The following is a 12677-nucleotide window of genomic DNA, read 5'->3' on the forward strand; positions in this document are numbered from 1 at the left end:
TTCTGGAAGTTCCCAGGGGCTGCCACGAGGACCATGGGTTGGGGGGGCTGGGGGGCAAAGTAGGGCTGCTGCTGGGAAACTTCTGGAGGGAGGTGGCAGGGTCGCTGCTGGAAACAGTCGTGCCCAGGGGGTTTCTGAAGGCATGGGACGGAGATAGGATAATTCTCCAGTTAGGGAGGCCAGACCCGTTGACGCCACCTGGGACGCTGCTTATCCCAGAAGGATGGGGTGAGCAAATGGTGATTTCAGAGCCCTACTAAGAGGGTGGAAAAGTGCTGGCCAGCAAGAGCCACCCCTGTAAACTAGTCTTCCCCGCGGCACAGCTGACACTGGCTGCGTAATTCTTGGTTGTGGGGCCGTCCCAGGCACTGTGGGGTGTTAAGCAGTATCCCTGGCCCCCAACCGCTCAAGGCCAGGAGCCCTCCCAGTCGTGACAAACCACATGTGTCCCCAGACATGGCCCTGTGTCCCCTGGGGGTTAGAGTCACCGCCAGGTGAGAAGCACTGATCTAACGGGACACAGGTAACTTGGGAAGGACCGAGGACCCCATCCCTGGGACTGTGCAGGCAGGGCTGGGAAACATCTCTCCATGACATCAGATGAGCTCAGTGGAGCAGAAAGAAGGGCTCCAGGCAACTCCCTGGCGGTCCAGTGGTTAGGACTTCATGCTTTCACTGCCGTGGCCCGGGTTCCATCCCAGGTTGGGGAAATAAGATCCCACATGCTGCGTGGCGTGGCCAAAAACAAAGGAAAAAAAAAAAAAGGGCTCTACGTCCAGTTCCCCCGACGGCAAGGGTCAGTGGCTCTGATCCGATTCTCAGGGAATGTGGACTCAAAAGGCTCAGAGACCCAGGCTGGAAAAGTCCTTCCAAATCTCCACAAGACGACCAGGGGACAGGATGCAGCACTGCATCCGTGCTTTTTCCAAATGCTTTATTACACGTGACAAAGATCATAGGTCCAGTTGTGCTCACCCCACCCGCCCTGGCGAGCCCTCAGTATGTGATCTGGTACACTGAGGCATGGTCCCTGGACCCCGTGACGATCAGGTGGTTGCTGGGGGACACGTCGCAGCACATGATGGAGGATGTCTCGGGTACCTGGAAGAGTCGGGGAGCAGAGCGACAGGGTTCACCCATCCTTGCCCTTAACATCTGCCCATAGATTCAAACGTGGTCCCTGGGTCGGGGCGGGGGGTCTCTGCATTTGGAACCCCGGGCTCAGCCCAATGAACGCCGCCCACCTGCCCCACCCCCGTACCTGGACCACTGTGGTCCCCATGGGCATGCTGAAGACGCTGACCAGGTTGTCCGTCCCCACGCTCACCCACCACTGGCCTGGGAGAAGGCAGAGGGGGGCCCGGTCATAGGGAAAGCTGGCAGCTGAGGGCTGGACCCCTGGGGATCTGGGAAACAGGGAGCTCCCCATCTCCCTCACACCCCTGCGGAGAGCATCACTCAGGGCGGTTCCTGCTGATGAAGGGCTTGGGGGGGTCAGGAAGGGTCAGAAAGGGCTGGGTGGAGTCAGTCTTAGTGAGGCAGGGCCCCGTGGGAGGCTGGGGACGACGGCAGACTCCCCGCCGCGATCCTGGCCACTCACCCAGCGGGGAGAACTTGAGACCGAGGATGGTGCCGTCCTTACACCCCACCATGTGCTTCTGGCCCCCAAGGCTGGGCTGCAGCCACTGCTGGCCGTTGGCTGTGCCCACCAGCACCCAGTCCTCCCAGGGGCTGGGGGACAGGCTCATTATCTGGGGAGAAGGCAGCAGGGAAACATTGTCCAGGTCCCAGCGGGGCCCGAGAGGTGGCAGGAGCACAGGGACCCATCCCGGGGGCCGACTGCCTGCCCGCTTCCTGGTTGTGAAACCCCCAGAAAGCAACTTCACATATCCGGCCTTGGCTGGCTCATCTGCAAAATGGGTGTGGTCCTCTCTACTTTGTGGGATTATCACAGAGACTCAATGAGAATAGGAACCCCTGATACAGAGTATGAAAGCATCCAATGTTATCTGGGCAACTGGGGAGGATGTAGCTAAGGACCCCTCTCTTCAGGGCATCACTGAGACTTGAGGTACCACTAACCCCTGCCCTTCCCGCCAGCCTCCACCTCCTTCAGTCCACAGCCCAGCTGCTACCTGGCCAAGCAGGCCCCATCCCAGTTGCACACCTGAGACTCGAACTGGTATTCCTGGGGCTCCCCAGTGGTCCTCAGGTCCCAGCACCGCAGGCAGGCGTCCAGACCCCCTGTCCAGATGTGCTGGTCTTTGACAGCGATGCTCTTGGCACCGTTCAGGTGACCCGGCAGGTCCCTGGCCAGGAGAGGCATTGGAAGGGAGGTCAGGGCTGAAACTCTAAGCTTTGGGCCCCCGAGGACACCCCCCCTCCAATCACACCCGGGTGACAGATGGGGAAACTGAGGCAGGCAAGAAGTACCACAACTGGGCTTCAAGGACCCAGCCACGGTTTGAACCTGGGTCTTCAACTCTCAAATGCAAGAGTTCTTTAGGGAAAGGGGCTTTGGCCTTGAGACTGCTGGGTCCCTACTCAGGGATCCAGGTGGGAAGCGGCCCTCAGGGTGGCCCCGCCCACCCCTGGGCCACACCTGACCACACTCTGGTTCCGCAGGTCCCAGATCCTGACGCTGCCATCGGTGAAACCGGCAAAGGCCAGGTTGTCCTCAGGGCTGGCGGCCAGGGCCTGGCAGGTGAGGCCTGCACAGGGCAGCTCTGCTCTCACGTACAGGGAAGGTGCCGTCAGGTCCCACAGGCTCACGCTGGTCAGGTTGTGGCCGCCCGTCAGCAGGGCCGTGCTGTTTGAGAACAGCAAGCAGGTGCGCAGGTAGGCCCCCTGGGTCTGGGGTGGGCAGAGCCTGGGGTGAGCTTCCTCCCCTGCAGGGTGGGGGGCTCTCCCTGCTCCCACAAGCTCCGCCCCAGAGCCAGCCCTACCCTCACCTGTACACGCAGGTAGCTCTCCGGAAACCTGGCCTCCACCACCTGGCCGACCAGGCTCCACACCTTGACGCCGCCCCTGCCACAGGTGAAGGCGTGCCGCGTGAAGCTGCTGACGGCCGTGGCCAGCACAGGCTCCCCATGTTCTAGCCTCCGTATCTTCTCCACTCTGTGTGGCACGGCCAGCTTCTTGGACTGCCAGGGCAAAGCATCAGGCCTATTCCACGTGTTTTCAAAGTCCTCAGGGTCCCAGCATCTTGGGAGAGGAGGCCTCAGGGTCACCAGCCCGCCTGTGAGCCTCTCTGCCCGGAGCAGGGCACCTATCAAGCCCCAGAGGGGCTTCGTTCTTTGTCAGATTTTGGGTTCTCTCAGGCTTCATTTCTCCACGGCACTCTATATCCCCCCAGGTTCTACCCACACCCCTCCAAGTATTCTCCTTCTCCCATGACCAAACACTGCTCCCTTCTGCCTGACATGTTTTGCCCTATCCCAGCAAACTCCTACGCATCCTTCAAGGTCCTAACCATTATGTCCCTTCCTCCAGGAAGCCTTCTCACCCCCACATCTGGGCTCCCTTAGCCTCAGACCACAAGGTTGGGACATACTTACATGGGCTTCAGAAATTGATAGGTTTTTACAGGAAGCTCCTGCGGGTGGATGAGGTCACAGCTGAGCCACATTCTCCTCCCACCCCAGCCCCCCCAGCCTTTGTGTGGGGTGCGGGGATCTCACCTGGGCCATGTGGGAGAACACCCCCTCTCCTACAGTGCCCAGTCCTGTGCTTCCCTTTCGGGAGCCCTCAGAGGAGCTGGGGGAGGGCGTAGCTGGGCTGAGAACTGGGCAGAGACAAGAGTGGATCAGTGGCAGGTGTGGCTCCCCTCCCCCAGGGCGGACTGCCCTCCTCCCACCAGGATTACCCAAAGTGTCCTTGGGGAGCAGTTTCACTCCCAAGTATCGTGGTGCTGGCTCCTGGCTTTCCTGCCCGTGGGAATTGGGGAGATCAGTTCAGACCAAAGGACCTGACCAGGGTTGGTCTGAGAACTGGAACATGGCAGGCGGGCCCAGGCAGTGTGGACAGGATGCTCCAACTGCCTGAAGTCCCATCCTCCCATCCAGGCAGAGCTGCAGACAGGCTCAGGTCCTCTGAGGGTATCCAAGGGCTGAGGGTGGGGGAGGCATGCCAATCCCACAGGCATCTAGAGGTCAAAGCCAGGGGGCCCAGCCAGGGCAAAGCCCACCCTTCCAGGTACCAAGGATTCCAGTTACTTACCTGGCGTGGCGCCTGCTCTGTCGCTATGACAACAGAAGGGGATGAGGGGGAGAAGCCAGTTCAACTGGTGCTGTCCCTCCAGGCGGCCTGATTCCCCACTTCCCCTCACCCTCAGGGAGACTCACTCCTGCGTCTTGGGTGCTCCTGGGTCCCAGTAAAAATCTGCCAGAGCTGCTCTGTCAGAACATCCTGCCAAAACCGGGGCTCCGAGTCCCAGGATGGCCACGTGTCTAGCTGGTGGACTGTGTCCACTCCGGGGGTCTGCTGGAGCCAGTCGGATGACCTCGTGGCCATGATGTCTTCGAAGTCTGGCCCCTGGAGACCGGAGGGCTGTGGGGTCTTGGCCTCTGGGCACTGGGGGTCCCGGTTGGGCTGCTCACTGGGGAACTCTTGGTTTCCCTGGTGCTGTAAGCACAGGGTCGTGAGGGACACGAGGATGCACCCTTTGCCCCAAGCCTATCCCCCCCCTACTCAAGGACCCAGGAACCTACCTCCCCCAGCTGGAAGCCCAGGGATTGGCTGCAGGTCTCCACTATCTGTAGGAAGTTTTCTGCCTGGAAGGGGAACGTCATCCCGGCTAAAGCTTCATGAAAGGACAGCCCTGGGTGCGAATACCTTCTTACAAGCCAGTTTCCCTGTTCACAAAGTGAGGCTACACCACCTCCCTTGAACGTTTTTGGGTGGATTCATGATCACCTAGCAAAAAGCAAGCTCTCGGTACCCAGAGGCCACCCTTGGCGGCGGGTGACAAAATTGAGCCCCAATGACCCGTCACCAGTATAATATGGTCGCAAGTCAAGTCAGATCTGGGTTCGCATCCCAGCTGCTTTTCTTGGGGTGTTTGGAAACAAAAGCCTGAATGCCACCCCCTTGCTTAAAATGGCTTCAAGAAGCAAGGCCGTGTGTACACATGTCCCCCTTATGGGGATGACATTTGAAGCTGCTGAAACATTGCAAAGATCCTAAGAAACCAATGGTTACCTCTTGGGGAGCAGGGCTGGCGATGGGGAAGTTAGGGGCCCTGGTGGGAGGGTCACTTATTTTATATTTAAAATCAAGCCACGTGGCTGCTACCGATTCCAGATTTAAGTGAACAGTCTCTGTGGTCATGGAAGGCACCCTAAATTTTCTTTTTCTCCCTCCCAGCAGGCTGCCCATCTGTTCCTTTAGGACAGGCTCCCTCCTATGACACGTCCCACTGCTTTTCTCAAGAGCATTTATCTGGCCCAGGTACCAGATTTGTGTTTAACCTCTCCTTCCTCAAGACTGAACCTCCCTGCACAGCGGCTACTGGCTGCAGGTCACTATTTAAATATAAAGTTAAGTTTAATTAAAAATGCGATCCCTCCTGTCCCACGGGCCACATTTCAAGGGCTCAATAGCCACGTGGGGCTGGGGGCTGCCAGAGGAGATGGCGAGGCACGAACCTAGAATGTGCCTGGCAGCCAGCTGAGGACACAGACCACGCAAGACACGACCTGCCAGTAGTGCCAGGAATTCGCTGCGAGGAGACCCACCTTCTCGGCCCGATAAGGGGCTCTACGGGAATGTGCAGCTATATTTAGTCCAGATGGACTAAATACAGTGATATGAGGAATGTTCTAGACCTGCCAGCTAAGGTTGAATACTTGAAACGTGGACGGTGCCACCTGATTGCCAATTAAAGTGTAAACAGCCACGTGTGTCCCGTGGCTACTGCAGAGGGTGACACGGATTTAGTCTTGGGCCTTTGGCTTTGGAGGCAGTGCCGTGGGCCTTCCGAATGCACATGCACCTCCACGGTGGATGCCAGGAAGCTGTCTGGCCCAGAGCGAATTCCAAAATCCTGGGGAAATATTGTGATTCACAGGAAGAAATAATTGCTAAGGAACGTGGCATAAGGCCTGTGGCTGTCAGTTCTGTTGAACGGGCACCACTGGCGTTTCCGTTCTGCAGATGAGAAAACTGAGGCTCAGAGCATCAAAGTCAATTTCCTAAAGTCAGGACACCTGGGGCCCAGCAGTGTTTCCCTGCCTCCACTGGCAGCCTGGTCCCACCCCCTGCCCCTCGCTGGCTGGGGTGGGGGGCAAGCAGGATGGTGGAGGGAGAGGCTGGAATGGAGGACCCCCCTCCCTGAGCTCTGGGCGCTCCAGGTGGCCGCCTCCTAGGGTAGCAGGCGATGGATTCCCCAGCTGGGCCTCCCAGCAGCACGAGGCCCAGGGGAGCCTTCCCCAATCCTCCCTGGCTCGTTAATGCGCAATTTACTGGCACTTTAATGCACTCAGCATGAAAAGTGCTGCTGCCCCCTGCCTGCATGCGGGTCCTCCCTGGGGAGAGCTGTGTGCAGGCGGGCTGCGGAGCCGGGGGCGTTGCCACTGCTGCTGCTCAGGATTTTAAATACACAGCAAGGAGGCTGGGAGACGAGGAACAGGAAACAGGGGAGGGGGAGGCGGTCCCTGTGAAACCACAAGTCAGCTAGGGATCACCACCTGGGGCCTTCTGTTGGGGGAGGAGGGTGCTTAGGGGCGACCCTCCTGGGTCCTCCTCACCCCCTTACATCTTATTTATTTTTTTTGGCAGCACCCCATGGCATGCAGAACTGCCCCGACCAGGGATCATCGAACCTGTGTCCCCTGCAGTGGAAGTACGGAGTCCTAACCACTGCACCACCAAGGAATTCCTCCCCTTATGTCTTGATACTCAGCACATGCTGTCAGTTTCCTGACACATCCACACTCTGACTGCTTCTCACCGCCAAACTGGCTCGGTGACCAGCCTCCCGCACCTGGATGGTCCAACTGGACCCCAACTCCCATCCTGGCCCCCAAATATCCATCCTCCCCAAAGCAGCCACCAGAGGGCGCGAGTGAGCACCTGAGTCAGGACCCGCCCCTCCTCTGCCCACAGCCCTCCAGGGTCCCACCTCCGGGGGGGTAAAAGCCAGAGTCCTCCCTGTGGCCCACAAGGCCCTGCACAACCTGCTGCGACCCCTCCCCGCCCTCCCCTCCTCCCTCTCTCCCCCTCTCCCCCTCGCTCACTCTGCTCCAGACACACGGGCCTCCTTGCTGTTCCTCCAATGAACCAGGCCTGGTCCTGCCCCAGGGCCTTTGCACAGGCTGTGCCCTCTGCCTGGTCTACTCCTTCCAGACATCTACACTCCCTCTCTGATCTCCTTCAAGAGTTTGCCCAAATGTCACCTTCTCATCGAGCCTTCCCTGACCACCCTGAATTGTAACCCATTCCCACCTTGGTTCCCCCCACGTCGCCTTGGGGCTGCTCAATTCCACCCCCGCCTTGCCCAGCCCTCACCATCTGACACTTCTGTTTACCAAGCTCCTCTCACCCCAAGGGCAGCGGTTTGTCTGTGTTCTCCTTTGCTATTTCCCTGGCGCCTACAGCTGCACTTGGCAAGGAGGTGATGGATAAATATCTGTTGAATGAATAACCGTGTTCTGGTTGCTTCCTGCCCCACCCCACCCCCGCCTCTGGATCTGTCTTTCCCTGTTCCCTGAGCTACCCACCCCAGGCCCCACTAAGTCGCAGACACAGCCCTGGCCCTCTGCCAGTCACATCTGGCACAGGCAGAAAGTCCTGCCAGCACCCAGGAGAAAGGGGCCAGGTGGCAGGAGGACAGGCGGGGTGGACGCCATGCTCAGCCTGGGCAAGGCTCCCCGTGCTGGGAGCTGGGCCCCCAGTGCAGGCCTGTCCCTCCCCCCACCCCCGAGTGTGAGCCAGGCCCTTGGGAACCTCAGACACATGGAGACCGCATCCGGCCATGCCTGGCACATAAAAGCCCCTTCCTAGCACAGGCAACTAACCTGCGATGTGCTGACAGGCCCCTGGCCTCCTCCAGGCACACGGGGACCAGCGAGCAGGACCGGAGGGAAGAGGCTCAGGACCAGAGATGCACTCCTGAGACGTGGGGGATCCACTGATACCGTGGGGATTCCACTTCAGGCCCCACCCCCTCTGCCCCCAGCACTCCAGGACTCCCACCTCCCTCAGGGGGAAAAGCTCAAGTCCACCTCCGCGGCCCACAAGGCCCATTCACCTGCTTGTGATGTTCCTGGAGCCCCTGCCGGATCTCCTGGAACTGCAAAGGAACAACAGCGGTCACACTGGGAGGTGGTCAATGGAAGTGGGCAAGAGTGCAGAACTGAATGCTGTGCATGTTTCTCCCCAGCTGTATGACCCTGGGCAAGTCATGCTACCTCTCTGGTCCCTGCTCTCATCAAATGGGATACTGCCTACCATACTCAGAGTAGGAAGTATTAGGGAGACCCCTGGTTTTCATTCTAGGTATGAAGTGGAGGTCAAAGAGGGGCACAACCTGCCCTTGCTCTTTCCCTGCCCTCCCCTCCTCCCTCTCTCCCCCTCGCTCACTCTGCTCCAGACACACAGGCCTCCTGGCTGTTCCTCCAACACATCAGGCCCGATCCTGCCCCAGGACCTTTGCACGGGCTGTGCCCTCTGCCTGAAACAGCCTTCCCTGTTCTCTCTAGGGTGGCAGGAACTCCGTATCTTCCATGTCTCACTGTGAACGTGAGACACAGTGAGACATGGTGTCACTGTGTCTCATGTTCAAGAAGCCCTTCCTGACTACCTTAGCTCAAAATCTTGACTCACTTTCACCGCTTCACCTTCTATTTTCTTTCAAGCACTTACATTTTGTGAATCTTGTTTCTCTATTTACTTATTTGTCTCTCTCCTTCCCTTAGAGCTGCCGGGTCCTATGGGGTAGCCACTAGTCAAACGTGGCTCTTTAACTTTCAGTCAATTAAAATTCAGCTCCTTACAGGAGCTCAGTAGCCACATGTGGCTGGCGGGTGCCATATTGGACCCTGTTGATAGAGAACATTCTTATCTTTGTGGAAAGTTCCAGAAGACAGCACACACTAGAATATACATTCCTGAAGGGCAGGGACTCCCATCACGTGCTGTACCCCTAACTCATCAACCGTGGGCTGAAGAAACTTCTCCTTAATTTAAATACAGAATTACTTGTTTTCACAGCAAGGTTTTTATTAATTAAGAAAAACTCACATGAAGTTGTTGCTCACTGGGTTAACTCACTTGCCTAAAATAAGCAAAGTAAGTAGAGGAGAGGGTGCCCCCAAACCCGGATCCTGAGGTCAAACTCAACAGCCTTTCCAGGAGGCTCCTGAGGGGCTACCTGGTGGTGGTGGTGGTGGGGAGAGTAGGGGCGGGGCTTCCTGGAGAGGGCGGGGCTTCCCGGGCCGGGGCTCACCAAGTAGTAAGCGCTGTCCATCTGTGTCGTCAAGTGAGTGGGGAACCTGCCAGGGAAGACAAACCCGCTGCAAGAGGAGGCCTCAAGACCCTTCCCCAGAATGAGCCCTGCCCCCAGCCTCCCATCAGGGCAGTTCTGGCAAGTGAGCTAGTCCCTTCCAGGTGCCACATTGAAGAAGGCGCCAAGACGAATATGATTTTAATGCGGTATTTTAAAAAAACGTAATTGAATGCAAGCAAATTCACACTGAACAACAACAAAATCAAAAATTTAAATGAAAGCCAGGATCGGTATTACTGGCTTTCCTTTCCTTTTGCTTCAGCCTTCAGTATGGCTCCTCCCCCCTCCCCGCCCCCCACCAGCACTGGTCCTGTCTTTTGGGCCATGGAGACAAGGATGGGATTCTTTCCCTCGGTGGGACTTAGGGCCCCAGCGGGGCCTCCAGCCCCCGAGAATCGCCCTCACCTGGGGAAGTGCTGCTTGAGCTGATCCAGGGCATTCTGATAGTAGCCGGCCTCAGGATGAGCCTGGAGAGGTCGAAGGAGGGATGAAGAAAACCCACAGCCTCCCCGTATCCCTGCCGTCAGGTCATCAGCCCCAAAGAGGGTGAGGTGGGGCCTCCTGAGGCCTGAGGGTAGTTTGCTTTCTCTCTTATTACTTAAGTACCCACAGGGTATCTTCCATCTTGATTTTTGGCCTAAAGATGAAAATATTTACTCTCTGGCCCTTTACAGAAGCTTGCCTGCCCCTGGCCTAAACTGATAGAAATGGTTTTCCCTGGGAAGTAATGGCGGGTGGGGAGGCGCAGAGAGGGACTTTTGCTTATAAAATAGTAACTGAGTAGGTGATGTAGCCCTATGTTTTATCACCTGGGTAATAATAAGTTTAAAGAGAAAGGCCTTAAAGTATGATGGGTTACTGTCCCCAGCTGAAGGCCTGGCCAGCCGGCCCATGTCTGTCCCTCAGGAGCAGGAGAACAAGATTTGAGCCTCTTGCCCCCTCCCCCAGGGGATAATGCCTCACCATCCTTTGAGGGTGCCCGTGGGGGCTGAGATGGCCCCAAGAAGTCAGTCTTCAGGCTGGAGTCACAAGGACTTTAGCCAGGGACTGTAAAAGTAAAGAGGGGATGTCAGATCCTGAACGCAGAAGGCTGGGCAGTAGCAGAGGACAGAACTAGCCCCACCCCACCCTCGGCCTCCAGCACCACCCACCTTGGTCTTCTCTCCTCCAGGACTCAGTCCCGGGCCCCCAAACCCCTCCCTGACTGCCAGCACCCCACTGCATTCCCTACATCCTCTGTTCTTTCATTCATCACTCTGTTGCTTCCAGCTGTGCTGATTAGTGGTGGGGACCCCCTGGGGCCTCACCCTTTGAGGTGGGGGCGCCGTACGGTGCCAAACATACTCCCTGACCGGAGCAGTCAGGGCTGGAGGTACCCCAGAGAAAGATATCAAAGCTCAACCTTAGTTTTGAGACAATTTCCTAAAGCACGAGAGAACATCATTTGGAAAGGGGTTTTGAAGGATGAGTAAGAGTTGGCCAGGTGAATTCGGAGAAATTTCCCAGACAGGGGGAAAGAGACGTCTCTCTACCCCCAATCATTCCTGCGGCACCAAGCCCCTTCTTTACTTCGCTTCTGCCCCTCAGCTCCCCTCTAGGCTCCTCCCCAGCCCAGGGACCATGGGGCCCTCCGGGAGACTGGCAGGCCTACCCGCCTCCCTTAGGATGGTGGCCCAGGAGGAACGAGGAGGAAGCCGCGGGATCAGCCAAGTTCAGGCTGACAGGAAGCACGTCCCCCCATCCCCGGGGGCCAATTGACCCATCGGGCCCCGCCCCGCCCCGCCCCGCCCCGCCCCGCCCCGGCCCCGCCCCGCCGCCACCTGCAACGCGAAGCTGGTCCGTGAACTAGCAGCAGCTGCACGTGGGCTCAGGCTCCGCGGGCGGCCGCTGGTAGTGCCGACCAATCGCGAGGCCGCTTGCCCACGTGGGCCACGGTCGCCGTCGGTGATTGGTCGGCTCTCCCCAGCCTCTGGCCGGGCTGTCAATCAGCGCGCGGGGCGCCGCCGCTTAACCCTTGCGGTCCCGCTGCGGGGAAGGGCAGAGTGCAGAGTCGCAGGCAGGTTGGGATCCAGGCAGGGATGAGGATATTTAGAAGGGCAAGGGGCTTGGAGTCAGCGGGTGCAACTTGAGGAGGGACTGGGCGGTGTGTATTTGCCTTGTTTGGTGAGAAGCCCTGTCAATTTTTCGTCTTGCCCAGGAGTGGCTCGGGGCTGGGGGTGGGGATGGGGAGAGTCTTCTGCACTCTCACTCCAATCCTTAGATCTGGACTAAGAACCTTTTCCTCAATATTAAATAACGTGCAATGCAAACGAAGCTTCAGTCCCCTTTCTTGGGGAAAACTCAATGGCTCCCTTTTATCCAGGCTTCCTAGGAGCCAAGCCCGGGGCTGTGCATCTTATCAGCGAATTTTCCCAGCTGCCCTTTAAGCCCGGGGACCGAGACTCTGAGAAATCTGAGAATAAAAAGCTGGAACTGCAAAGGCCTTGAGGCTGGTACAATTTTTCCAGGTTCAAGGCCAAGGAGGGAAGCGTAGTGCCTACTCTAGGCTTAGGGTACCTCAGAGATAAGTGGTGGGGTGTATGTGGAGGGATTCAGGAGTCCTGTTTTCGTGTGAAATGCCTGCTTGAGATGGCAAGTGGTCAGATCAGAGTCTGGGGGTGAGAGGTCAACCCCAGAACATTGGCACTGGCTGTTCCTTCCTGGGCCAGGGAGAGCCTGTCCCCTGACTGCCACTGGCTGGATCCCTCACCTTCGGCTCTGGTACAGAGGTTAGCACCTCAGGGAGGCCTCCATCCCCCCTTTCTTATTTTTCTCCAAATCTGGCTTCTGTTGGAGCTAATCTCGTAATCTCCATGGCCCTATACTCTGCTGTGTTCAAAATTCACTGAATGCTGACGGGATTTTCCCACTTGCTCGCACCTGGTCACAGGCACTTGGGTGGGTATGCTGGCTCGGGATCCACACAACCAGAGCACTCTCTCTTTCCCCCCACCCAAGTCTGTGCTTTGCCATGGGGGGAGGATGGAAGGAAACGGGTGACTGAGGGTTCAGATCTTCGGATGCGTAGCCCCCAGAGGTTATGATGTAAACACACAAATTGGGTTTTGTGGCTTGTCTATGGAGGACAAAGTGAGGGCTGCCATGTACGAGCCACAAATAAAGGTTTTCACCC

The 12677-nt window shown here is 57.7% G+C and overlaps 1 protein-coding gene across 1 annotated transcript; it reads right to left on the bottom strand.

The window, feature by feature from the left end:
• Window positions 1-977: 977 nt before the first annotated feature.
• On the bottom strand, window positions 978-10523 carry TLE6 (TLE family member 6, subcortical maternal complex member). Its single transcript, XM_060006452.1, has 16 exons — window positions 10469-10523; window positions 9911-9972; window positions 9446-9491; window positions 8249-8290; window positions 4710-4772; window positions 4344-4623; window positions 4219-4241; window positions 3866-3926; window positions 3681-3784; window positions 3558-3595; window positions 2952-3204; window positions 2603-2853; window positions 2168-2309; window positions 1601-1751; window positions 1262-1338; window positions 978-1101 (listed from the first exon to the last, which is right to left on the bottom strand). The coding sequence occupies exons 1-16, from the start codon at window positions 10469-10471 to the stop codon at window positions 997-999; spliced, it is 1701 nt and encodes a 566-aa protein (XP_059862435.1). The 5' UTR covers window positions 10472-10523; the 3' UTR covers window positions 978-996.
• Window positions 10524-12677: the final 2154 nt, after the last annotated feature.

Source organism: Delphinus delphis, chromosome 3 (assembly GCF_949987515.2).
Source record: "Delphinus delphis chromosome 3, mDelDel1.2, whole genome shotgun sequence".
Classification (NCBI taxonomy): domain Eukaryota; kingdom Metazoa; phylum Chordata; class Mammalia; order Artiodactyla; family Delphinidae; genus Delphinus; species Delphinus delphis.